The 26,791-nt window shown below is 39.2% G+C and overlaps 1 protein-coding gene across 8 annotated transcripts in view; it reads right to left on the reverse strand.

Annotated features, from left to right (window-relative positions):
- Positions 1-26,791, reverse strand: part of snx14 (sorting nexin 14) — a 36,162-nt gene that overhangs the window by 600 nt on the left and 8,771 nt on the right. For 3 of the 8 annotated variants that reach the window (XM_088626714.1, XM_088626710.1, XM_088626709.1), the window contains 22 exons: positions 25,831-25,915; positions 25,272-25,428; positions 24,687-24,762; positions 23,058-23,102; positions 22,090-22,170; positions 21,870-21,984; positions 20,889-21,044; positions 18,972-19,096; positions 17,575-17,633; positions 15,153-15,308; positions 11,870-12,002; positions 11,284-11,470; positions 9,434-9,517; positions 9,061-9,161; positions 8,099-8,210; positions 7,938-7,978; positions 6,029-6,148; positions 5,289-5,403; positions 4,408-4,572; positions 4,055-4,150; positions 1,270-1,361; positions 671-727 (listed from right to left, as the gene is read on the reverse strand). In XM_088626714.1, coding sequence (XP_088482840.1) covers positions 671-727; positions 1,270-1,361; positions 4,055-4,150; positions 4,408-4,572; positions 5,289-5,403; positions 6,029-6,148; positions 7,938-7,978; positions 8,099-8,210; positions 9,061-9,161; positions 9,434-9,517; positions 11,284-11,470; positions 11,870-12,002; positions 15,153-15,308; positions 17,575-17,633; positions 18,972-19,096; positions 20,889-21,044; positions 21,870-21,984; positions 22,090-22,170; positions 23,058-23,102; positions 24,687-24,762; positions 25,272-25,428; positions 25,831-25,915 — 2,358 coding nt within the window. Of the gene's footprint in view, positions 1-670; positions 728-1,269; positions 1,362-4,054; positions 4,151-4,407; positions 4,573-5,288; positions 5,404-5,958; positions 6,149-7,937; positions 7,979-8,098; positions 8,211-9,060; positions 9,162-9,433; positions 9,518-11,283; positions 11,471-11,869; positions 12,003-15,152; positions 15,309-16,732; positions 16,760-17,574; positions 17,634-18,971; positions 19,097-20,888; positions 21,045-21,869; positions 21,985-22,089; positions 22,171-23,057; positions 23,103-24,686; positions 24,763-25,271; positions 25,429-25,830; positions 25,916-26,791 lie in introns of those variants that run through there. The other 5 variants (XM_088626712.1, XM_088626711.1, XM_088626716.1 and 2 more) reach the window with 3 other exon arrangements.

Genomic DNA, 26,791 nt, shown 5'->3' on the forward strand with positions numbered 1-26,791 from the left:
TCGGGGACACGGGGAGAACACTCCACGCCCACTGCACCCCAGGAATGGAGCCCAGGGCCCCAGCGCAACGAGGCAGCAATGCTGGCCACTGCTCTACTGCGACACACTATGTTGCTTTGTAGTTTACGGTGTGAAAAAAAAGGAAATATGGATTTTGCTGACGAAACATTGCATTTAACGGGCTTAATCAATCCCCGTTTTAGTAGCCAGCAGCCATGTCACCCTGCAACTCACAACTGGCAGCCCACTGAAGCTCAGCAGGTGTGAGCCTGGTCAGTACCTGATTGGGAGACCTCCAGGGAAAAACTAAGGTTGGTGATGGAAGATGTGTTAGATGGGCCAGCAGAGCATGGGGTGCTCACCCTTTGGTCCATGTGGGTCCTAATGCCCCAGTATAGTGACGGGGACACTATATTGTAAACAGGCGCCATCCTTCAGATGAGATGTAAAACCGAGGTCCTGACTCTCTGTGGTGATTATAAATCCCAGGGCGTTTCTCTGAAAGAGTAGGGGTGTAACCCCGACGTCCTGGCCAAATTTATATAATCATATATCTTTGAAAACCATATGATTATAAAATTTACATTCATTCAATTAATCTCTTAATACATGAGTGTCAAAGAGTGTCTTTTTTTCACACACTTTGGCAAGATTTAAAAGCATTGGGTACCTTATTTAGCTCGGGGAAAAGCTCTTGTACAGCAATATCCAGCAGTACATAGGTCAGCTGTAAAAACAAAGCAAAGAACACCATCTTAAAAATTGTTTTTTTTTACAAGACAAAAGGAGGAGAGAGTGAGCACAGTGTTGCCCATTTCCAGATTTTGCACGAGTTACAACTTGATTTTTTTACCCGATTCATACTGCTTTGACATGCTTTTCCCCCATATTTTACTGCTACACAAAATGAGTCATGGATACAAGGAAAAACGGTGTCCAATTCAACCCTGTCTAAATGACGTAGTCGCTCCCTAAACAGACAGGCATTTGGTGTTTTTTAGGCAATGACTATATCAGTTAGACATGAACACTAATGGGTTTCAGTTCACCTTCCAGGGAGTCTATCAACACAGATAATTCCATCCATGACTATTTCCAGAAAAAAAACCAATATATTAAAATGCACACTCTCTGATATGTTCCATAATTCCAAGAAGCAACACAGATTACCATACAAACACTTTTCACACAACAGAATCAGTAGTCTATTTTAAGGTCCAAAAAAGGAGTGGGACATACCTACATTTACACCCACTACCACGTTCTTACCTGCTTATTGAGAATGGGCTGCTGTAGCCCATCGAAGAGCAGCCTGATTCCCTCATACTTGGCCTCTTCTCCGATGCACTTCCCCAGGAAGTCTGAGCGGGATAAGAAAAAAATAATCATTAAGAAGTATTTCAAGAAATTCAAAACACATCACATATGAGTGAAGAAAAAAAGAAAAGTACAGAAAACAGGTCTAGTGCATGTAAAAGTCCAGCTCAATTATACATTTTAAGATTCAATGAAAAACATGTTTTAAAAATGTCCGTTTTTAAAAAGTGACAACAAGTGACTTTAGAGTCTCTTATGGATTTGGGCAATAAGTCCTACGGACAATAAGTTCCGCTGTACAGGTGAATGCTCTGTTGTCCATTTTGTGACGCCTGTTCGGCAATAGAGTTGGACAATACTTGTTATAAATCTGATCAAATTATAACAAATTTGGAACTAGACTATTCCATGCAGGGAACCTTAAAGTCAACTCACATTTCACCTGGTATGAGAACAAAAGATAAATATGCTAACAGAGGTGTTAGTGGGGCCAGCAGGGGACGCTCACCCTGCGGTCCATGTGGGTCCTAATGCCCCAGTATAGTGACGGGGACACTGTACTCTAGACAGACGCCGTCCTTCGGATGAGACGTAAAACCAAAGTCCTGACTCTGTGGTCATTAAAAATGCGAGGGCGTTTTTCTCGAAAAGAGTAGGGGTGTAACCCCTGCGTCCTGGCCAAATTTCCCATTGGCCCTTACCAATCATGGCCTCCAAATAATCCTCCTCTATGAATTGGCTACATTACTCTCCTCCCCACTGAGAGCTGGTGTGTGGTGAGTGTACTGGTGCACTATGGCTGCTGTCACATCATCCGGTGGGGCTGCACACTGGTGGTGGTGGAGGAGAGTCCCCATTACCTGTAAAGCGCTTTGAGTGGAGTGTCCAGAAAAGCGCTAAATAAGTGTAAGCAATTATTATTATTAGAGTATTCTGTTTAGAGAGGTACTTTCCTCAATTTTGCTTTACCTGAAAACATAACAATGTTGCAGATTAATGGAGTATTTTCATCATGTGAGTACCTTAACAAACGTAATCATGCCATACACATTAGAATGGCAGTATTGTTTTTTTTAAATAAAAAGCACAGAGGTTTCCAAAATGAGGTGACACAAACTGTACCATAAGCTGTTGATATTGTGGGAAAAAAACAATAAAAGATCCCAGTGGGAGCAATGCCCCAGGATCCCTGAGACTGTGCAACCACCTGCTTTTCTTACGTAACAAGAGTACTTCTGCTCTTCTAAAACTTCAGTTTTAGAAGACTGAAAAAACACAGAAAGAACAAAGTATGTCCCTTGAGGTAATAAAATTCTGAGCATATGCTAGAACCATCAGAATACGTGTGAAATGCAAGAGAGGGGCTTCTGAAGAAAATCTCTCAGCCCCCGATCAGCCCACAAGCAGTAATGGTGGACAAAGCTGTTGGCATTTAAAGAAAAAAATGTTCAAGTGGGCAGCTGGGTCAGCAAGCCTAGACCGCAAAGGAGCAAGTCAAGGTTAACTCCATGCTGAAAAACAGAGGAAAAATGCAACATTTCAACTGTAGAGCCTTCTTCATGTATAACACCATTATCTGCTTATTTGAAAACAATGATACTTATAAAAGACTTATAAAAATGAAAACAATGCTAAAGAAAGTATTTGTTCTCTAAATGGCTCCTATGCATTGATGAACTCTGGTGAATGTGTTTGGCTTTAATCAATGCAGTAGGTCATATTGTAAAACAGACCTCTTTCATCACATATTGCTTTTAGAATGCTGAACCTTGTAAATGTACAATCATTTAAACAAATTGCTTATAAAATCGATGGATGCCATATACTGTATACTTGTGAAGTCCCAAAGGTTAGCTAGTAGCATCTTAATAGACTAAAGAGATGTGGATTCATCAGCTAACACTTACAATATTGCCAGCTTGGCAATAGACCTCGGACTTCAACTGAATTCAGACTTCTTGAGTTTTATTTGTCCCCTCGCAAAAATGAATATCCTTCCTCTTAAAAATCCTATACCAGGCTTCAAGAACAGAAATGTACATTTACATCCAAGCATGTCTTCCCCGTTGGCTCTTTAGTGTCTATAAACTATTTGTGTGCTGAAGGACAAGGAACAAAATGAATAGCAGTTACTATGTAGGAAAGGGGATGTTAAATATGTTGACAGGTGACATTTCTTAACAATAGCACAGGTCATGTCAAATGAAAGTCTTAAGTAAACCTATTTAGAAAATGAACAGAAAAAGGATTAATTAAGAAAACAGTAATAGGTATTGTTTTGAGGTGCTGTGGAAAAATATTGAGAATTTATGCATCAGGTATTAAAGCTGGTAAATTAAAACTAGCATCATCAAAACAGTAATCAACTTATTGTCTTACTGTTACAAAAGTTATTTTAAAGATTTTCTTTACTAATATAGCATGTTCATTGAAGCTTTTCAGACTCCAAAATGGGATGGCTCGTAAAAATTTTTTTATTTTCCATACGCGCCATGCACCTGCACATGAGAAGCGGTAAGCAACCAATTACAAAAGATTCTCTGCGAGTTTTGGTGTTCATACATTACTGTGCCATACTATTAAAACTGGACATAAGGCTGACCACAACACGAGAACGAAGTTTATAAACGAGAGGAGGTCATTCAGCCCATCTAGCTTGTGTGGTAGATAGTAGTTAATTGAGCTCATCCAACCGTTTCCTGAAAGCAGCCAGGGTATCAATAACAGTGGTACTAACCAGGAATGTAGTTCATCATTTCTTCAAAGGTCTTCTTGGCTCTCTTTTGTTTGTCTTCAAAACTGCGAGGCTCACTGTTTTCACAAAATACGGCGTCTAGGAAGGGAATAACAAGAGTCAGTGTAAAAGGTAACACAGAAGACACTGCATGAGCAGGCAATCAACTGCCTTTGACATTCAAAACTACCATTTCAGAAATGTGTAAGAAATAGAGGGCTGGAGAGAGTTTGCTTAGAAAGAACGAAATCTTACGTATGCAAGTAGTGGTTCATGGACAGAACACAAGCTTAGGACTATTGATCAAGGTGAAAAAACAAATCTTCACATTTTACCACAGATCTCACATAACCCACCTCTTAGCAATGTTATCAGAGAGACAACCCTGTGCTCCTGAAGGACTTGGTCTAACTTGTACTGTAGGTAGTAGTCAGTGTAGGCTTCAAGTGTGTTCTTAAACAGGATCCGGCCACCAGTCAGCAAATGGTGCAGCCAGTCGGGGATGTGAAACACCACTCGGCCTGCAGTTCAAAACACAGTCATAAAACCAGCAGCCAAAACACCTCCAGTTTATGTCACAACAGCGCCATCTAGACGTGAAAATAAAAAACACCATTTATGGGTTAACAGAAACCTAAAGGTTATAACCAACGTTTATTACTAACGTAACTATACACTGACATGTATATTAATGAAAGAAAATGCAGAACAATTATTCCCATCAGCTATGAAACCATGAAGTTCGTTGATCTAAGGCAGTGGTTCCCAGGCCTTGCACTGGAGTGTCACTGCATCTGTTAGCTCTCGCTCCAGCTGGGCTCTAACGCTCTAGTGCTCACCAATGACTTAATTGATCATCTTGCTTGCTCAGACCTTTGTTTAATTGTTTCTTCAGGTGGTCCCGATTGTCAGAAATACCCTACTTCAAGAGTACTATTTCTATTTCCTTCAGCACACAAAACTTCTCTTTGCTTGCTGCTATTCCTGACTAAATAGATCTTACTACTGTAGGTGATCAATTGATGATGCACAGACAGGTAGAAATGAGATTGTTTCATACAATCCCACAATACGTTTTTTGCTTCTGCAGTGGTCCTCTTGGTGACATTTCAGGCAACGCACCTGAATGAGGGCAATCCAGGAACTAAGAATTTGATATAGAGCTAAAAGCAATCACAGTACACATCCTGCTCTGTGTGGACCCGCTGGCCTAAGGACAACACACACTGTGACGTACCGATATACATCAGGTAGTCATACACGCCCTCTACTGTGATCTTCTCCATGAAACAGTTCTGATTGTATTTCTTCTCAGAGCGACCGGCATTATTTTTGAACAGATCATTGAAAAGCTGCAAAGGTAGAAGAAAAAAATATCACATTTTAAATGTAACCACAGTATACTATATGAAAACTAATATTTATATAAGAATGAGGATGCCTGTAGTCCCTAAGGTACCGAGAACTTACAACAATTGTGAAAAATGTTTTTTCCCCCCTATCTGCCACCAGTAACCACATAAATGGAAAAAAAACGTGACCAAAAGAGATCATCATTTTTTTAAAGGATCCTTGCAAAAGCAATCTAAATTTTGACATTAGTACTCCCTGTGATTTTGGTATACACCTTCAGCCATAATCTTTCAGAAGACGCTTATAAAAAAGATGTTAGCTTGTTCTTCCAATAAGAAACTGGAACCTGATATTATGGAAAAACATACCTTGCTTGGAAAGGCAGTTTCCTTTAAAACCACCTGTCTAAGTCTAAATTGAAGCTTTCATTTTAAACGACACGAAAAAATATAATTACAGAGCACTAATCATACATTTGGAGGTGTTACCAAAGTACAGGAAAATTTCTTAATGACTTACTCCGAAAAAGAAAGAACACGTAAGAAGATACCTGCCTGACTTCCAATTCAATTATAAGTAAGTGCTTCACTCAAAACGAGTCCGGTGCAAGCAGCACTAGCCCACCTTCTTGTTGTTTTCAGAAGTGGGGCTCAGGATGGTCAGCTCCGGGCGGCTCGGCTTGGGTTTTGGAGATTCGCACGAATTGAAGAAGGACAGAATAAAAGGCTCCAGGTGCTGGCCTTTCTGGAAAACCAAGATTTCCTCAGATACATTCGCGCTCCGTGCGGCTTTATCCTAAAAGGTTTATTACGCTGCACACTGCACTAACTACACTCTACTAACTTACAGTGGCCTCACAAGTATGGGGTCAGCAAAGTTAAACTTCTTATTTTTGTCTTAAATGGCTAAAGATGGCAACAGCGGCAGGAATTCTGGGTGGTACACAAAGTGTGCTTTTGCTATAGGATGCAAATGTAGACAGAATTAGACAAAACTGAAATGTACAGTCTTTAGTATTGTATCTTTGTATATGGTAATGTACATAGTATCGCTTCATGAGAACACACACCCAACGTGATTTTGTTGTACTAAAACCTTTTGGAGGGCATTTTAGCTGTAATGTACCTAAATATAAACAGAAACCTTATTTAATATTCCAATAAAAACTTAACCATTCATTACTGCCTTGACCGTCTCAAACTGTTCTCAGATTTTATTTGACGGTAAAGTAAAGACACTCAAGGACTTCAAATAAATTGTGGAATAAGGTGGAACATGAAATAGTGATTTAAAAAGAATGATTTTTTTTTAATTGGGTCCTAGAACTTTCAACCACAAAGAAACTTGAATACAATCACCACAATGGCTAAGGATGCAGGATGAAAAAGCCATGAGCACAGTGCCTCTAGTTGGCACACTAGGCCCATGCTAGACTGTCCTCTAGGGCACATAGACCTTGCTACCACATTCTGCATTGTGGATTTATCTGTATGAAGAATGAATCAACAAGGCCAAGGAAGCAAAGATATTTATGCAACTAACATGATAAAGCTCATCATTAAAAGAGTTGAAAAACACAAGGCGACTCGATCCAAATTAAGAAATAAGACAGAGCATTTCCAGCCTAAGCAGGGCAAAGAGATGACGGTAAACAAGATATCAGGCAAAAGGATGGGGGAAAGGTGGGGAAAACTGGAATCCTGGGTTCAGGTGGTTCGTGAAAATGATTCATACTGCCCCTTGAATAGGGTTATCCACCCCTACTCTCCCGATAACTTGAGTGGTCCTTCTGCTTCTGCCTGCCCTATACAGCCCACATGGTCACCGCTGTCCTGCAGCTCCTCAGCCCACATGGTCACCACTGTCCTGCTTCAGCTCCTCAGCCCACATGGTCACCGCTGTCCTGCTTCAGCTCCTCAGCCCACATGGTCACCACTGTCCTGCAGCTCCTCAGCCCACATGGTCACCACTGTCCTGCAGCTCCTCAGCCCACATGGTCACCACTGTCCTGCAGCTCCTCAGCCCACATGGTCACCGCTGTCCTGCAGCTCCTCAGCCCACATGGTCACCGCTGTCCTGCTTCAGCTCCTCAGCCCACATGGTCACCACTGTCCTGCAGCTCCTCAGCCCACATGGTCACCACTGTCCTGCAGCTCCTCAGCCCACATGGTCACCACTGTCCTGCAGCTCCTCAGCCCACATGGTCACCGCTGTCCTGCAGCTCCTCAGCCCACATGGTCACCGCTGTCCTGCAGCTCCTCAGCCCACATGGTCACCACTGTCCTGCAGCTCCTCAGCCCACATGGTCACCACCGTCCTGCTTCAGCTCCTCAGCCCACATGGTCACCGCTGTCCTGCTTCAGCTCCTCAGCTGACATCACTCCACTTTTACCATCTTCCTCCTTTCTAGGTTTCACTAGCAATAGTATCACCTGGTCCGTGTTCGAGAAATGGATATCAAACCATCCTACAGTTACCTCAAAATATTTATATGCTTATTTTGGTATAAATATATCAGATAAACAGGACTTACTTCTTTTATCAGTTTTCCAGGAACAGATTTAATAATCTTCCCTGCAAGAAAAAAAAGAAAACTGTTTCACAATTTATGAAGTCTTAGTAACCAATGAACTAAAACATTTTCTGTACTTCTTTACCATTATTGAATGCTTGGATAGTAATAACTTAACTTACCAAGATTAACATCTGGCAGCATCTTATCATGAAACTGTGATTCCATGCTGTGGGGTGATAAGAAATCTGCCAACAGCTGACTGTTGCTAAGCTCCGGATGCTGCAAAAGTTTCTAAAGAGTAAAACAAACAGGGTTCAGAAATTTCGAATAAGTATGCCCCAAGTTTAAACTATAAAGCATTTTCATTCAATTGCTTGTAATTTTGCTTGTCCCTTTAAAAAGAATATACACTTCAGAAAGATCAAGCAGTAGAATAATTTTGTTGTGCCGCAATCTATGGTCTATGATGTGCTAAAATGTCTCTATTAGCTTTTGGTATCCTCTGTAACAATTTTTCATTCTTACTAAAATCATATGCAGGATTTTAACCTAATGTAGATTTTAATGCATTGAAGCTAAGCATATCTTTGTATTGAAGTACATTAAAGCCTCAAAGCACTCTAATTACTCCGAATGCATCATTACCTAAACACTTATAAAGGGAAATTAATACCCTCCTTCCCACTGCCTGCTATAAAACTTTGTAGTGAAACAAATAGGTTTGAAAAAGAGCTATATCGATAACATATATCGATTATGCACCCCACAAATCTGTGCAGTTGTGATGACGTGTCCCACTGGTTTCCCTAAAGATTAGCTCCAGACCTGCATGTACTATTCTGAACAGGTCACTTAACCCCCTTCTGGTCCATCTGCCAAATGAGTGGTGAACCGGTGTCCTCCTGCAAGTGAGTCTGCAGCACCAGCTGTTGGAATTCATCCACTAATCACTCTGAACAACACGCCTAGGGCAACGCCAGCTAAATTAAATTACTTTATTCATGAAAAGCAATGCACTGATGCAACAAAATACTCGGCTGTACTTTGACTCCTCTGAAAACGGACAATAACTTGCTCTACTGGTGTTCAGCGGTCATCCTCGTTTACTCTGACTGGACTGCTGGTCACGGAGCAATAATACCTGCAGGTATTCCTGGAATTCTTCTCGCTTGGACATTAAGAATTCATAGTTCTTTGGGCCAATAATTCTTTTGGAGGGAAGCTGGGCATCTGGAAATGAACCTTGATAGTCGGAGATAAAGAATAGCTAGTTGAAAATATAATAGCTTTGTAATAGGTTACAATGATATATACAATGGATATAGCATTGCCTTTGCTAATTCAGTCATTTCATCTCAACTGAACCCACCTACAGTATAATACTTGTATGTTACCAATAGATATATAAGTAATATAGTAATTGTATTATGTATTTAAGCATCTGTCAAGGGAAGCCACATTTGTTAACATTTTCTGAAATCTCTGCAATCATAAACAATAAGAAATGTGTTTACCATGGAATTCTGTCAGCTTTGATTCCAGAACATAGAATTGAAGGTATCTTCTGTACACAGACCAATGCTCGGTTTCATGACCAACTAGAATGCAGGAGGGAAAAATGAACACCATTAATAACAGCAAAATTTCCTAAAATTCAGATATTGTTAAATCAGACAACTGTTGGAGATTATCATCTTCAGAGAACACTTTTGTTCAGGTATCATGTTTTTTTAACGAACTTGACATGGAAAAAATGGTGATATTAACAAATACGGAATTTTAATAGAAATAACAGCACGCAAAAAGAATTAACATGCAATTCAGTCTTTCCGTGCAACATGGTACAAAGTGTTAGAAAGTGCTGTATATCCTTTAGGGGATAACAGACACTTCAGGTATAACTTTAAAGTTATAAAGAGCCCTCACACCTGAAGAAGGCTCCACAGCCGAAACGTTGTGTTTTCTTTCTTCTCTTTTCAGCATGGAATAAACCTATTACTTGTATCCTTAAAGTTTACTTGTTGCACAGTTGACTGTGTAAAATCAGTTTTTGAAAACTAATTTTGCAGTTTAATACCAAAAGTGTGTTTAGTAGTTAATCTGTTTATTTGTTGTTGTTATAAATTTAAAAGCACTCAATTTTAGGGGTTGCAAAACACATCATAAACACTTATTATTCTTTATAATAAGTGTATAAATAAAATACATTTCACACAAATGGCTGCAAAAAACATATAGTTGAAATAGTTGTTTTCAATGCAAAAATATTGATAAATCCTACAATCATTTCTCATAAATAAAATGCCAAAGGACTACTTAACAAACATATTCCTTGACTATCAATGTTCTATGCTAATCTGGAACATTTAATAATGTTTTCCCTAAATTTCCATCACAAAGGCACTTAAGATGAGGTAATTATCACAACACCACTGATGATCATTTGCACTGATTTGTCGAAAATTACTCCCAAAATGGTTAGGATGGAAAAAAATGCCAGGCACAAAATATGAAAATATCTGCACTGAAAGAGGTGATTTAAAAAAAAAAGCTTGTGAAATTTGGAGTTTCTGGACTAGAGGGATTGGATTTTATTTCACCTAGAAAACACAACGGTTACAGCTCCAACACGTTAATGAACTGGGAACAAACAGCGCAGGTGAATCTTATTATTAAATTAATGATGTTCTGATTGTGTAGCTGAGGGACTGACTGGAACAAAAACCAACAGGTGTGTGGGTCACCACAACCAGGACTGGGAACCACCACCCACTTAAAAATAAATCCCGCTCTCATCATGTTTCCTTTCCAGTGTGTCAGTTTACTACGCCTAAGTGTCTCTCCTCTGTTATACTTCACTCTATTGACAGCACTCAGTATAACCTGACAGATTGGATACATGAAGGTTACACATTTATACACAGCAGTTATAAGCTATACATGTAACAGCATACAAGAGGGTATTCACAAAATATGTAACAAGAACTGTAAATTTTATAAAACACATATCTGGACCTCAAATACGTGGAGTCTGTACATGAGGAGTCCATGAACAGGGCACAGTGTTTTGCAATGCGATTTCAATATCATGCAGTTTTATTCAAATGTGGTTGTCATTGCTGTCTTGCAGCACTGGGGTCCTGGGTTCAATGTATGTGTGCAGGGACAGGCTGCAGTTCCCCCATGACCCTGAATTGGAAGAAGTGGGTAGAAAATGGATGCAATTTGAAGAAGGATTAACTTGCTGTTATTTCTATTAAACCGCTATGATTATTCATAGAATAACGTGAAACACATAGATCACTGGTAAACACAAGAAACTCCACGTTCTCAGACTGAAATGCATTGGGGTCTCCCCCCTTACCTGCTTTCCTGTCATTGCGCTCCACATCGATACAGAACACTGGAAATCTCTCTTTCTTGAGTTCGTCATCAAACAGGTCCACGTAGGGGATGGTGATCTTCCAGGCAGACAGATTGCGGGGCGTGCTGGGAGTGCTGATCGCCTCCACCGGGGAGTCATCCTCCATCACCATGGTGGCTTCTTCAACCTGCAGGCAAATCACAGCCATGAAACAATACGTCTGCACATGAGGGTTAGGGTTATTGTCTTCCCAATATACGAACTCACCTCGGACTGCAGTGAGCCGCGACACTGTGGAATGACAAAGGTCTTTGCAAAGGTTTGTTATTCACAGGCAACACTAAGGCCTATGGGTCCCCAGCCAACGTTCAGATCAACTCTATCGTTTGTCCTGAATTATACCTGAGTTTTAGGCACACACCAGGACGTAATAAAAACTACAAATTATTGTTACCTGACAAAAGTATTAGAATGTCAGAAAAATACAAAAATACAAAAAAAAAACCATTGGTGTAATTGTTACAGTCCTTTTGTGTATTATTTAGGGGTATCACAACAGCAAGATCATAGTAAGACTCCAACTTACCATGTCATCTTCCCCTTCTGCTAACCCAGAGGATGGAAGCATAGCACCTTCCATAGTTGTGCTTTTAAAGACGCCCTTTATTTTACTTCCAATGCGGCTGATTCCAAAGGTCTCCCCACGTTTAGAGGTATTTCTAAACATTAAATACAACACAACCACTGTCAGCATGTCGGCGAGACTTGACACATTCAGCAAGAAACGCCAAATACATCACACATGCATAATGGGAGCAAAGCACAGCCAACAGGAAGGCGACGATCTGTAAGCAGCAGGCAGGAACCTAAAGGTCTTGTTTTATACAGTATATAATTCGACGTCCACCTTCTGAAGACAGTTGCAGACTCTTAGTGCACACTATAAGCAATATATACCCATCACACTACTAAAAGATTTACAACATTTTTACAACTAACATTTGAATGCTAAGAACCTTAGCATTGAAACGATACTTCAAAGAGGATCTAACGTTTATATTGAGTGATGTACCTTCAGAACATCCAAATAATTAAATCTGAGAGAACATGTTGATTCTTAAAATAGCATCTAATCATCATTCAATCAATTTAATGCAATGATTATCGCTGCTCAAAACCAAAGAACTAGGCCCAAACTTTTTATACAAGGTGTATTTAATACACGATCTCCAGACACATACTCTAAACATTAAAAATATAATACAAAAAGCATTCTACAATACATGTTACTTAAGCTGCAACTCAGCCATCTGAATAACTTAAATGAACAACTTTAACTGCAGAGCAAAAGTAAGGGCTAAGACACTTCAAGTTCCAGTAATGAATGACAAACAAATAAACAATAATAACAACAACAATAAAGAAATAAATAAAATGCCACCAACATATTAAAGTGCAGCTGAGTCTGAACAGTTTGATCAAGAGTTAGATGGAGAGAACTATCGCAAATAGACAAATTCACATATAACAAAGTTCACACATATACCGTTGCATAATGAACTACAGTATATGGCACGTGTGGTTAAATGACACAAGTACCACTTACTTGATATTATAAGTACAGAACTAATGCATTTGCTTTAAACTAACACTGATAAACTACAAAAAATAACAGTAACTACAAAAAGTTTAATAATCAGCTAAAATAAACATGAATCCCTCCTCTGTGTCTAGCGGATGCCTGCCCACTCTCTCTCTGCTCTCTGCCTCCGTGATTAGCATGCCCCACTGTAATGAAATGGGCAGTGAAACGGTCAGTGAGCCTGTAGCGTCGTCTCCAGCCTGTCATTCTCCACTCTGCTGACACTGAACCTGGAGTGTTCGATGCAATACAAAAACAAGCCGACTTTGAGATGCGAATGCTGGGTAGTGTGTACTTGGGCAAGTAGCTGGGAGAAGCTCACTCACTGGCTAGATTTGTCACGGATCCTAGTCTGTTGCACTGCTAAATTGAAAGTTGCGATAATCAACTTTCAGCTCGGCTTCATATTTTCCCCACTCTTCTTCAACCGTCGGCCAGACCAAATTGTGAATAAGCCAAATTTGCAAATGGTCACAAATTCACAAATATCTACTGTATAAGAAAACCACTCTCCAATAGACGTGAAAATTACCATAACTTATGTTAACGGTAACGACTAGCTATTTGAAATAAAATTGAAGTTTTATTAAAAATACTTTGAAAAATATATTTTATTCATGCTTGATTTGAATTAAAACACTTTTCTATAATATGTAACAGTTACGAAAGATTTTATATTTTATAATGATTCTGTTCTCAATGCTTCTGTTCTTGACAATAAACTGCTCAATGAGCTGTGGAAGTACAGACATGCTGCCCAGGTATGTTGTTAAAGGCAATACCTTAATCAACTATACTAACTACCAAACAAGCAAGGCTAGACTTGCCTCCTCTCAATTGAAACTGTTCTTTTGTTCTATTTAGAGCTATTAAAAAGTTCAAAGGAAACAATTTCATATGTTTCAAAGAAAATAATATAATTATAATTGTAAGGATAATTTAGAAATAATAATACATAATTAACATCAACCATAAGTACAAAATTTCTATTCATGGGAAAAATAAGAATGTTAATCTGATGCAATTGTCATCACCTGAACATCTCAGTTTAGGAAATAGTGGTTTTAATGATAGGTTTTTATATTAGAAAACTATTCTGGAGCATAAACATTAGTGGGTAGCTCACAGAGATTTTTAGCACTCAGACGTATTGATGGTTTGAACTCCCATAACACTTAAGTCTATGCTATGTACTACAGGATCAATTCTGTTTTCTGTTAGGTAACTGCTATAGTATCCTATATCCATACAGTATTTGACAGGGCCCTCGTGGTAATTGGTTTCAAACTCCATGAATACTGACTTTGCTTACTGTAGTTGTTTAATCCAGCGCTCACTAACTTCGTGTAATTGAGGTCAGCCATTGACGTCAAGGAAAAACAGCATGGGGAAGTGATTTTTCATCTATTGTTTCCACAACAGATCTCGTCTTCATGAAAATACACAGGATTTACTATTCATTTACTATATGATTAAAAAACACACATACGTACTGTAACTAATCTAACTTTATGTTTGTTAGAAACACTCCCAGCAGAGGTCACTATGCTGCAAAGTGAGAATTTGTGCAACACGTGAGAACTCAACAAAAGGCAGGTTAAGAACAAAAGCTAGTATTCAGATTGAGATAGTTATCTATACATCTCTTGGACTCTGTCATCTGTTCTCATATCAGACATATATTACTTCACAGATAATACAACCCACTTACATCTTACAGTTCACTTATGCTAAGAATCTGAGCTTTATATGTACAAAAATGGAGAGGACACCAATGACAAAATAACACAAAGACAAACATACAACTTACTAAATGGACAGGGGATCAATATTTTTCAGTGGTTAATGAACAAGATTTACAATTTTAGTACACTATTCATAGATCTAGTGCACTGTTATTCCTTCACTGGGAAATGTAAAACCTAACCCCATTCACTATAATCTCTCAAATATAAATAGGAGAAATGACAAAGTTTAAAAAATGACAAAAATGGTATATGTGTTACCCTTTTTGTCAAATCAAATCACGTGGAAGGTGAAAATTTTAAAAAATTGCAAAGGGTAAGGAAATGTACATATTCAGTAAGATGTCCAAAAGACACCCTTCGTTAGTGCAGGGAATCATGCTTGAGCAAACACACAAACACAAGTCTGTAAATGGCACGTATTACAAAGACCCATGCGCTGTGAAGGGGGGGAACGTGGTTTGTAATGGACCCTGACTTACTTTAAAGCAGCAGGGAGAGAAGGGAAAATGCCAGATGGGAGTGTGAGAGCTGACTGGACATGAGGGAAAACGGATGCAGGTGAAGGCCCTTGGCTCACAGCCGCAGCTTGTGCTATGGATGAAGGCGCGGAGCCCTGCATGTAATCCTGTTCACAGCTAGTGCCATTTTGTATAAAACAAATATGTCCAAGTGGCAGCAATCATTTGTGAGAGAAAGACAGACATATATTAGCTCAAAGGCCTGCATTCAAAGACAGGGATGATGCCACACAGCCACTCAAAGTCTTGCATTCGACTCCTTTTTCACCAGCTTCCAAGCTCATGCTGCCGTAAGTACTACCTTTGCAACAAAAAGAGCACAATTTCCCCGTTCTGATTGTAGTGCTCTTTACTACAATCTTGTACCCCATCATACAAAACAGAATGTGTCTTAAGACTTAGCTTCCCCTTTCAAAACAGAATCCAGCTGCGCTGTAATTTTCCATCGATATATTTTATACAGATAATTTAGCATAATATACATTTGTCAATGAGTGCAATGCTCAAAAACACCTGGGTTATATTATACAGATGCTAGTATCTCTCAACAGATGTGTGGTCTCAAAATTTAATACAAAATTAAATTAAAAACTCAAAATCCATGAAAACGCAGTGAAGACATCAAATTTGAAGAAAAAAAACACTCATTACTTTTGATGTTTTCTTTTTTGAGCGTCAAGATACTGCAAACTTTGAGGTCTAACAGGGTTTTATTACTAACAAAAAATACATAAGGATAGCTCTCGATTTCTTGTAGGAATGCATGTAAATCTGTGTGAAATCCCAACCAAACAATTAAACGCATAAATTCAGGTAATGTTTAAATATTTGTAAAATGGCTGTGTGTAAAATGATTCAATTTCAAGTAAAATGTTCAAAAACTGACAAAAAGACTTCAAAACCGGGGAGAGACTGCATCACATACACAAATCAAAGTGTATGTGTGAGCCAGTCGAAAAATAAAATCTGTGCTTGTCTCACACGGTTAAAGTTAGGCCTATCTTACAAATCATGTGTGAACTTTTTTTTTTAACAAATAATTTTTGTACACATCTTTGGGTCAGCTCGTCTAATTGGGAACAGCCAAATGCACAGTTCACGTCTCTCCGCAGGGCTCTGAGAAACGGGGAGAATGAGGAAGTGTGAGGAGACTCCTCCGACCCGCCGCCTTTGAGCTGCTCATTTCTGAGCACGTCACAGGCACCGTACAGGTGGCTAGAGGGGAGGCGTGTCCCCTTGCGGACCGCACCTCAATCCTCCGAGCTTCCTGATGCTGCCAGGAGCCGAGAGAGTCTATCCCCACCCTCCCCTCAGCGACCCCGCCACACTCATTGCATGTCACACTACAGTGATTTGGGATCAAGCGCGGCCCTCCCATCATCCGTTTAAATAAGAATCCCATTTAACTCATTAATATTTGTTACAAAGGCAGACTTGTTTGTTTAAACTGCATTCCAGCAAGTATAGTTACATATCTTGGGAGCAGTGTTAAAAAGGCAGCTGAGTGACATTAACGCGCATCATGCTGGTGACATACTTACCGGATGTCATCCATACTCAGGCTATTTCTGGAATAATAGGCACAAGGCATTACAACAGGCCAGGAAACATACTAACCCCACGACAAGAAACAAACACAGTCACATAAGACAAACACGTCGATTTCAATGAGAAAAGGAGTACAGAGCTCTGTCATTCTGAAAACTGCCTTACTGCCTCGTGCACCTGTATTTAAGTAAGGCTAAGACCTTGAAATCATAACAACACTATCATCTGTTTGCTGCAACCTTTCAAATGATCAGACGACAGCGCTTTTGAAAAAGGCTGTCAGAGAAAAGAAAATGAAATGTATCAGGACGATACACCCCAATACTGTATTTTTACAAGTTCGGGGATAGGTTTGTGTTGATCAGTCCCATTTTAAAAAATGAAGACCATGTGATTTTGTCCATAGAAACCATGCTTTATCGCTTGACGTGCAACAAGCCACTCTTATCCATCTATTTTCGAAACCTTTCTTCCAATTCTGGGCTGCGGGGGAGCCGAAGCCCATCCCAGCAAGCAACAGGCGCGAGGCAGGGCACACCCTGGGCAGGGCACCGGTCCATCACACAGCGGACACACACTCACGTCTGGGCCAATTTTCTCTGAATCCAATTAACCTGTAAATATGTCTTTGGAGAGCAGGAGGAAACCAGAGCACCTTGAAGAAACCCACGCAAACTGGGGAAGAACATACAAACTCCCCGCAGATAGCACCCCAGGAATCGAACCCAGGGCCCCAGTGCTGTGAGGCAGAGATGCTAACCCACTACGCAACCATGTCGCCTTCTATTCTAAATATTGGACAACAAACGGTAAAACAGGACAGTCAAACACGTACCTGCTTAGTTTTGAATTCCGCGCTGGGGACTCTGCTCCCCTTAACAGATGCCTAAAATACTGAAACAAAATTACACTTTATTGATATCTTAAATTTCAATGTAATTTAAACCTTATCTGTTACTCTTTTTCATCAATCAGCTGTATAATAAATTACCTAGTTACTGACCAGAGGATCATGCAGTGCACAAGTTAATTTCATACCTAGAAACATATCGATTGTGGGCATGCCTTATCAATTGCCTTCACTCCCCATAATATCACTAATTCTTTACCTCACCTACTGTTCGGAAAAGCAGTCCACTGTACATAAAGTGTTTGTGAAAACACCACTGTATTTTAGTTTCTCTCCCTCTACTGGCAGACTTGATCAGACACATGAAAAGATACAACCCTGCTGCTTTGTAAAAGATTAAATGTTATGAACAACAAGCTGAATAAGCCTGCAGGAGAAGATATATTTGTGACTGCACACATTGAAGAGGTTTGTGTGTGCCTGGCAAGTCAAGCATTCACAATGCACAGCCTGACTTGTTTTGGAATCAGTGTAATGTTACTATTAGGCCTAATTAAAGCCAGGATCAGGCACACATTAAACGTCAAAGATAAACACAATCTGCTTTTCAAATCATCTTAATACAACAATTGATGATAATTCCCAATTTGAAAGATTTAGTGTAACAGTGTTAACATGTTATATCTCACAATCGCAGCCTTGCCTATCTGAGTGCTATCTTAACTCCACTATAAAAAATACACATTTATGCTTTTAGCACATTTTCTGTTTCTAAAGACTCTAGAGAAGGTTCTAAGTATAAACTGACCTTAAGAATACAATTATCAAGTATAATAAAAATATTAAATACATTTATAATACATTTGTAATAATAGCCATTGACATATCAAATTCAAATGTACCATGTTTTTATTTTAATTTTTGATTACTTCTACAATGAAATATTATAAGCAGAAAAACAGACTACGCCTTTGTTAAAACCTCATGGATATGTCCGGCTTTTTCTAGGTTTAAATCCTGGGTGGGACAAAGCTGTTACACCCCTAAGCAAGGTAGTTTCCCTGAGATATAGTTGGACATTTTACTGAAGCATTCATCGGCAGACATGTAGGTTCCTTTGGTTACAGATGGCAACTGAACAAATGACTTATTTGATTCATCTGTTGATTTCCCGATTACTTTAGTGGTCCAGGGTATATTTACTAAAACATCAGCGACTTAACATGGCCCTATTAAGAAAATACTTGCTTTTGTTTAGGATATGGTCACATTAAAAAAAAGTCTAATTGTGCTTTAGTACCTGGATTTGAAAACATCAACAAACAAGGAAACGCTGTAATGCTGCAGCTCGTAAAGCACAACACCGGAACAGGGAGACTTACCTCATCACTGTGGCAAAACATGGGTGTGAAGACATTTTCTAACAGAGATAAAACATGCTCATAGGCCTCGAAAAGACAGCGCATGGTCTGCAGCTTCACGACATCAACGTAGGACCCTTCCGCAACTGTGAGAAACAGTGAAAGGATTCTTCACATTACCTCGTGTTTCTAAAGTAGTCTATGTGCCCAACTCATTTTGGGCTTGATGACACTCTCCTCCAACACACCCAACCTGCCAGAGCCATTCATCTTTTCACTCGCTGTAGAATCTACTGAATCTTGTGGAAGAATGAGAAGAATGGAGAAGAGGCCTCTGTCTCGCTGCCACTGGAACTCCCTGCTTCACGACAGGTTAAGAAGACCTGGTCTCTAGCCAAGGAACTCCTGCAGACGATGCGAATCATCTCTTCACATGTTTGAACTGAACTGATTGACGCAACAGAATTCACACTGACCACCTCTACCACTTGACTTCTTATGCTGTTATCTAGCTATCCTTAGCGGTTGTTTTAACCGCTAGACAAAAAAGAAGAAATGTTAAAGCACAGTGAAGAAAATCAAGAAACACCATGCCAGAAGAAAACCTAAAGGACATTCAGTGCCTTGCAAAAGTATTCAGACTCTTACAGAGTTTTCAAATTTTATCGCTGTAGAGTTTGCAGTCAAGACACTTTGAAGCAGCAATTAAAATGTGTTATACACACACAACAGTTAACATAAAAAAGTAAAACACGAAAATAGAAAAAAAGTGATATTAAATATTAAAGCCCTTTGCTGTGGCAAATTTAAATCAAGGTGCACAAAATTACCTGAACAAGGTAATTGTTTGTCTAAAATAACTGTGATTCATAATTTCAGAATACACCTCTCCCTGTCCCTACAAACAATTCAATCAGGCGAGGAGAAAAGTGGTTAGGGATGCCACCTTGAGATCAACAGCAACAGAGTCATAGACTTCAAAGCCTGAGATGGAAAACTCCATTCACGGATTAACAACATCCCTGGCAATGCACAGAGAGCTTGTATGGAACTGAAAACACATCTCAAATCCCACATGGAGTTTGCAACCAAACACTTAAGTGATACTGCAAACATGTGGCAAAAGGTTTTTGTGGTCAAACAAGACAAGATTAGAATTTAAATGCAAAACATTTATTCTGATGCCAATCCAACATGGTGCTTCAGTGACTCATCACCATCCCACTTGCTGCTGGTGGTGGCAGCATGATGTTATAGTTCTGCTTCCCAGCAGGGACTAGGAAGCTTCTCAAGACTGAGGGGAACAGAGATGGTGCAAAGTACTGGCAAAATCGTAGAAAAAAAAAGGCTGAAAAGAAAAGCTGCTGAAATGTGTGTGTGAAGCAAGGAAATAATCTAAAACACAAGGCCGGGGGTACACTGGAGAAGCTTAGGAACAAGAAAGTGAATGTTCTGGAGTGTCTCAAAGTCTTGATTTGAAATCTACTAAGAATGTAAAGAAAAACTTGACAGCTGCAATCCCCAAACTTCTTGACAGAGCTAATAGTTAATCTGCTATGAATGGGCAAAAACTGGATTACGCCAGTGTGCAAAGTTGGTGGAGACTTACCCAAGATGACTTGTAGCTGTAAGTGCTGGAAAAGGTACTACTCCCACCAATATTGAGTTCTGGGTCTGAATATTTATGCAATCAGCATATTTCAGCCTTTTCTCGAGTTTGTGATCACATCTACTGTACCTTATCTACCCTTACAAGTCTTCAGTAGGAGCAATCAGGATTTGAATTAAATATGAAGTTTACAAACAATGTGTGAGCAGCATTTTGCCATTTCATAAAATAGAACACCAAAGGAAGGGTCTTGACACTTTTGCAATACGCTGGATCCAACAATAACCACTTTGTTCTTCTAGGAATATTGCAAGAAAAATGAAACTTACTGTTTTTTATTTCCTCGACAATGAAAGGGTCAAACTGGATTTTGTCGACGCTCTCATCCAAGCAGTAAGTACTGTGGATCTTTTTCACTTCTTCATGAAGGGAGAGCATCTCCGAGTCTGTCAATTCTGGGCGTAAAATCTTGTCGTTGAATTCCTCTGACAGAAAAAAATGCCAGATTATGAAAAATAATTCTGCCATTTATTTAACTTTTTTTTTTTACAGTGCGACTCCTTCCTAACCTAAAATATGCTAAATATGATGTGATCTGGTGCAGTGATTCTTGCACACCTTTAGGCGTAATTGAGCAATGTTTCCTGCTCTGAAACTGCTTTAACCAATGTACCATGCATTCTGAAACTTGGTGCCTGGTGATTAATGAAGACCGAGAGTGAAGAGTTGGTGTGAAAACGTGGCGAGTGTGATGAGTATGTTTTTGAGCTGGCCCAAGGCAAGAGCGGCCTAGAAGGAAGAGGACTGTGCAGAATTCCTCAAGAGGGGGGCAACGCAGAATTGATCCCAAACAAATAATCTAGGGGTGATCTTCAGTCCTGGTAGTCGGTAGCCTGACTTGTGTGTATACCATCATGAAAACATTTTTTCCTTCTCATAAACATTGCCAGGCACATCCTATGCAATCTGTAGTGGAAAACATGGTTCTACGATTCCATCATCATAACACCCTACTTGCAAGTCATTCTAAATGTATATTTGAGAAATTACCATGTTTAGCAGCTGCTAGAATTCTGACTAGGTCACACACAAGTGATCACAAAACTTCTAGTTACATTCAAGACTTAACATGGGACGGATCCTCTGGACCTACGTGATAAAGGGCATTTTTATACTTGCTACATGTGTGCTGACAATAAGGGTGGAGGAAAAAAAGCTGAAACAAACACCAATCCGGTAGTTTTACTATGGCAACTGACCAAATCCAGCGCCTAGGCAACAGGAAACCCTGCTGAAGTGAGCACCCTTACCCACAGTGAGGCAAAACTGCAACACGTGGACGGCACCCTCCTGCTTCAGAAAGTTCATGAACCGGAACAGCAGGTCCTGCTGATCTCGGATCTCCCTCAGCTCCAGTTTCAGCACCTTGGCAACAACACGGCGCAATCAGGTCAGGAAACCCAAGCAACTCCTCAACGACACCAGATAGACACAGAACAGAAAAAAAGCACATAAATGCCCTTCTCTTACAGATGGCTTTTTGTTCCGTGATTCAGCATACTTCTGCAGGAAAGGGACCAGGGCTGAAGTAGGTTCAGTTGCAGGTTCAGGCTGAAAAACAGAGGAATCATTTTTTTGTTCATGCAAATTATTGTAGAGTATTAACTTGACCTATGCAGATACCTCAAATATAGAAATGGATCTCTGAACTCCACCCAAACAAGGTAGAGCTTTAGCAAATGAGCTGTTGATGATAAATTGTACCATTCTTTAAAGTGTGAGAGGGGGTTTTCTGCATTTGAGACCACAGCTAAAACTTTGAAACATAATTTGGACTTATATGAATTAATTCCTCATTTCTTTCTCAGTCTGCCCATCTTTAGTGTTATAATCCATTACATCATTTCCATCCTGACAATCTATTTACAGCAATAAGAGTAGAAAAATCTTAAGCTAGATTGTAAATATATTATTATTCATACACAACCTGTTGGATAGAATGTAAATTATGTTATGCAAATATCAATAAATAAAACAGAGGAACACACAAATGTTGACTGCACAAATGACTGTTTAAAAAAACATATTCAACTTGTTAACAATTGGACTGAACAATTTTTATTGCATCACTACTATAAAGACATCATCAAACTAAATAAAAAAACACTTGAATTTGACCATGATAAATAGTTTCTTAACGAAACTACACCAACACATTATCGTACATAGTCCGTTCAAATGCAGTTAATGGTAGATAAAAAGATTTAACAACCCCCATTCTTTCACATGATCTTACAAACTTAAACATTCACATTTAACATTCAGAATATACTACGTTTAGTGAAATTTCAAAAACCTTCCAATATTAACAGTAAAATATTTATAACAATTCGTTAGTGTAGAACCATTAGTGAATAAACATAGCCATAACAATACTATAAAAAGAATGCTTTTCAAATCAGACTTTCCTAACTGATGTTTCTTTGTAATGTACTTACAAGAGAGTTGTCAATGAATATAAGGATTAAATGGTTCACAGTATCCTGCAAAAAAACAAAAACACCAGCAAATACTTACAGTTGGCATGCCACGCTGCTTACCTACAAAATCAATCAATTGCAACAAACTGAAAGCAGAATACTGAGGATGATCCCATGGTTAGTATGGAGCTCCCTTCTAAACTAAATTAGTATTGTAGGTTAACATTTGTTGCAACAAATTTGGTTGCTGGAATGTAATTATCAGCTCCACACTAAAATGTTCTCACTTGCAATAAGCCAAAAGCAACAGTTGCTGCCCTCTAGAGGACACTAAAGCACAAGACTAAGTTAATACAATTCTTCCTATAGACTATGCAATTAAGTACACAAGTAAGAGGAACACTGGATCGCATGAGAAAGCTCTGAATGTAGTAGCAGTGAACTACTGAAATATCATTAATAAGTTATATTTTTAAGTGTCCACTGCCGTGAAATGTATTGTAATAGTCACCTACAATTGCATTCCAACCACAATACAACAGACCTATGTCTCATGTTCTAATCATGAAGCAAGGTCTTATCAATATCACACCTACTAATACACATAGAGCCTGTGGTGTGAAATAGTGAGTTCTGAGATGTATATGGAGATAAATATTCTGAGGAATGAAAAAAAATGAAATCTAGACAAACACGTATAAGCAAACAGAACCTGACTCTTGCAGTATGTCAGTCACATCTGACTGTTGCTTAGGTATTTGTTCTGTTATTTATGGTGAGTGGACTCTGGTGGCAGCAGGGATATTGAGAAACAGGGGAACGGTGGGTACAATGCATTATTTTATGTAAGTAAATGCAAGAGTATACTGTATAAAAGATCCCCTGTATTGCAGTTAAGACTCCAGTAGCTTAATCTTCTGAAAATCAGGGTCGTTATCAAAACTGTACAGACCCAACTGCTACAAATGGTTAAGAGAAAACACTCTCAGATGAAGTATAACAAATGTAGTACACGGCTATGCATGAGGTTTACCTTTTAAAGTATTCTGTGCACATTAATAAAGCCAAAGCCTATCACAAAAACTAATTACCAATGTGTTCACTTAAGTGGAGTGTCTCAGTACATCTCTAACATTTATCAATGAAAATTAAAATTACTATGATACTGTGAATTTCCAATCAAATTCGTAAGCAGAGCCACTGTATTCTTTTGGTGGTGGATTGAAATTGGTAGAATGTCGCATATCTAGTGACATGCCCTCGCTGGGAGTATTTTTACATACATTATTCTATTTTTATTTATGAAATTTAACATTAAATCATCACAAGCATTCAGATACAGTGCATATATGAAAAAGTAGGAAATACAACTTAACAGATTAATTTAGTGGTAAAAATAACTTGAATATTCTGAATCAGAGCCATCTTCAATATCTACTTGGTAGAACAGCTTAACGCTGAGTACCGGAATACGAGATATGAGAGCAGGAAGTCTCCATATTTGTTCTGCAGGGTTTCTCATGGCAATTGAGCGTGCAGCTGGGAACGATCCTGAGACGGCACTGGACTAGCTAGGACTCAACTTGGCACGCAGCTCCGCACTAAATCGTCAGGCTTGTTGCAGCTGAAACAAAATGCTCTACTTACAGGATCAGCCAAGAAGTCCATGGCAGGAAGAAAAACGGACCCGGCTAGTACTTCGCGGATCAGGAGAGTGAGAGACCTGAAAATAAAGAAATTACACTTATTTTTTTACCTCGTGAACGAGAGCCTTTTCCTGACCCTAAAGCGAGCAGAGGCCATTAAAAGAAAACTGTACTCTTTAATATTTCCTATACAGTAGCTTAAAAGTTTTAGCAATGCTGCTTGAAATGAAAGAAAAAAAAACCTGAGATGGTAGCCATAGCACATCTCTGAAAACAATGGTTAGGAGAATTATCCCTTTCTGAGGAAGGTAGGTAGTCCCATTAGAGTCAGTATCAGCTTTTGGACTACAGAGAAATAAAACAAGCTGGGCGGACTGGTCCTCCTCTAATCTGTGGCCAACGGGATGTTCTGAAGGCTCTACTAGTAAAGGCCCACATGCAAATAAAACACGCACGATTATCACGATCTCTCAGTCAATGTTCTTATTCAAAGGGGCCGGTTGGCTGTTGCAGACAAAATTACTTTCATATGGCAAATGCTAGGAATCCAGTTTTGTACACAGACTAATCTTGCTGTTAAACATACCTGCAGTCTGTTGCTTTGGGAGGCAGAATGTAGGGGAAGAGCATCTCTGTTAACTTCCTCAAGTATACCAGCTCATCTCTTCGAGTTCGCAGAGCTACATGCAGGTCTGGCCCATACTCCTCTAGTGCAGCCTGCTGCACATGTTCTGGATTCTTCACTAGGATGGCACGTAGAAAAAAGGATTTTATTCCCACCCAAGTTAACAGGCACAAAAGAGTGAATCGCTGAATTCTGAGCTTTTAAAAAACGGAACTCGCAATTGCATAAACATTCAAGAAAACAAGCCTTCACATTAAAAAAAAAAACATTTTGCTCTTTCGGTTACTTACAAAATGAAATAAACACACTTAAAAATGATAAGGAATACGAAATTTGAATAAGCGCTTTCAAAACAAGCTAGCAAGTTGTCAAAGGAATCAAATTCGGTCATCGCTGCCCTTAAAAAATAAAATGCAGACCACAGCCCAGGCCTGGTCTCGTTACATTATATATAGATATACCATGTTGTGCATGTCACACCCATTGTTTATATGTTATAAAAAGCTGAAGTTATAAATACCTTTTTGCCTTGCTTTAGCAATTATTTCAATATGCTTCATTGCAACTTTCAGCAATTTGCGTGTTATAAGAGATGGAACGTCAACCTGGAAAAAATGACAAAAGCACGATAGAAATGGTGCCATGGATTGAATATACAAATATCTTTAAGAACACAATGTAGCTTTTTTTGTAATGTTCTAGCTGTAAAATACGTGTAATGTCCTTATCTAATATTTGAAGATGTAAATCACCTCAAGTGTTACAAGGGTGTGTTTGGTTTCAAGTGAATGAAAATTCTTCATTAGTCTCAGTTATTAACATTAAGTCTGAAAATTATCCGTCTTAATCAGAAACTACAACAGAATTTATCTGTTCATCATTACAATACCAGCTGCTTATTTCTGGAAGCATAAGGTGCAAGGAGTGACTATACCCTCAAATGGACACCAGCCAACTGAATGGCGCACACACACAGAGAGAATTTGGAGACACTGAGCGCATGCCTTTAGAAAAGGAAGGAAACTAGAGATCCAGGTGAAAGCCCAAGGGAAGTGACAGAGCAGCCAAATCCCACACCGAATCCCAAATACCTCTGTCCAGAATCACACCCGGGACCTGAAAGCTGTGCTTAGCATTGCTGCCTCACCATTCCACTCTACAGAAACCCTACAGTTCACAAAACTTGGCCATAGGAGCACGTCATTATTATCTGAAGGTAAACCTGACATTTTAAGGTAAAACGGTCCTGCTTTGGGCACTTAAGTAAGAAATTGTATAAATACAAAGGTTAAGAATGAACTTTTATGAGTATCAAACGTCATTTGATTGTCAACTGTCAATTTCTGGCTAACACAGAAACTGACAACATGCATCAGGTTCAAGAAAAAACATTATTTATATGAGATAATTCTAACTTAGAATTATACGGGTACTAAAGGCACTAGAAAAAAATCTCCAGGGCGCAACGGTATCTTACCAAC

The sequence above is a fragment of the Lepisosteus platostomus genome, chromosome 3 (genome assembly GCF_059453375.1).
Source record: "Lepisosteus platostomus isolate fLepPlt1 chromosome 3, fLepPlt1.hap1, whole genome shotgun sequence".
NCBI classification, from domain to species: domain Eukaryota; kingdom Metazoa; phylum Chordata; class Actinopteri; order Semionotiformes; family Lepisosteidae; genus Lepisosteus; species Lepisosteus platostomus.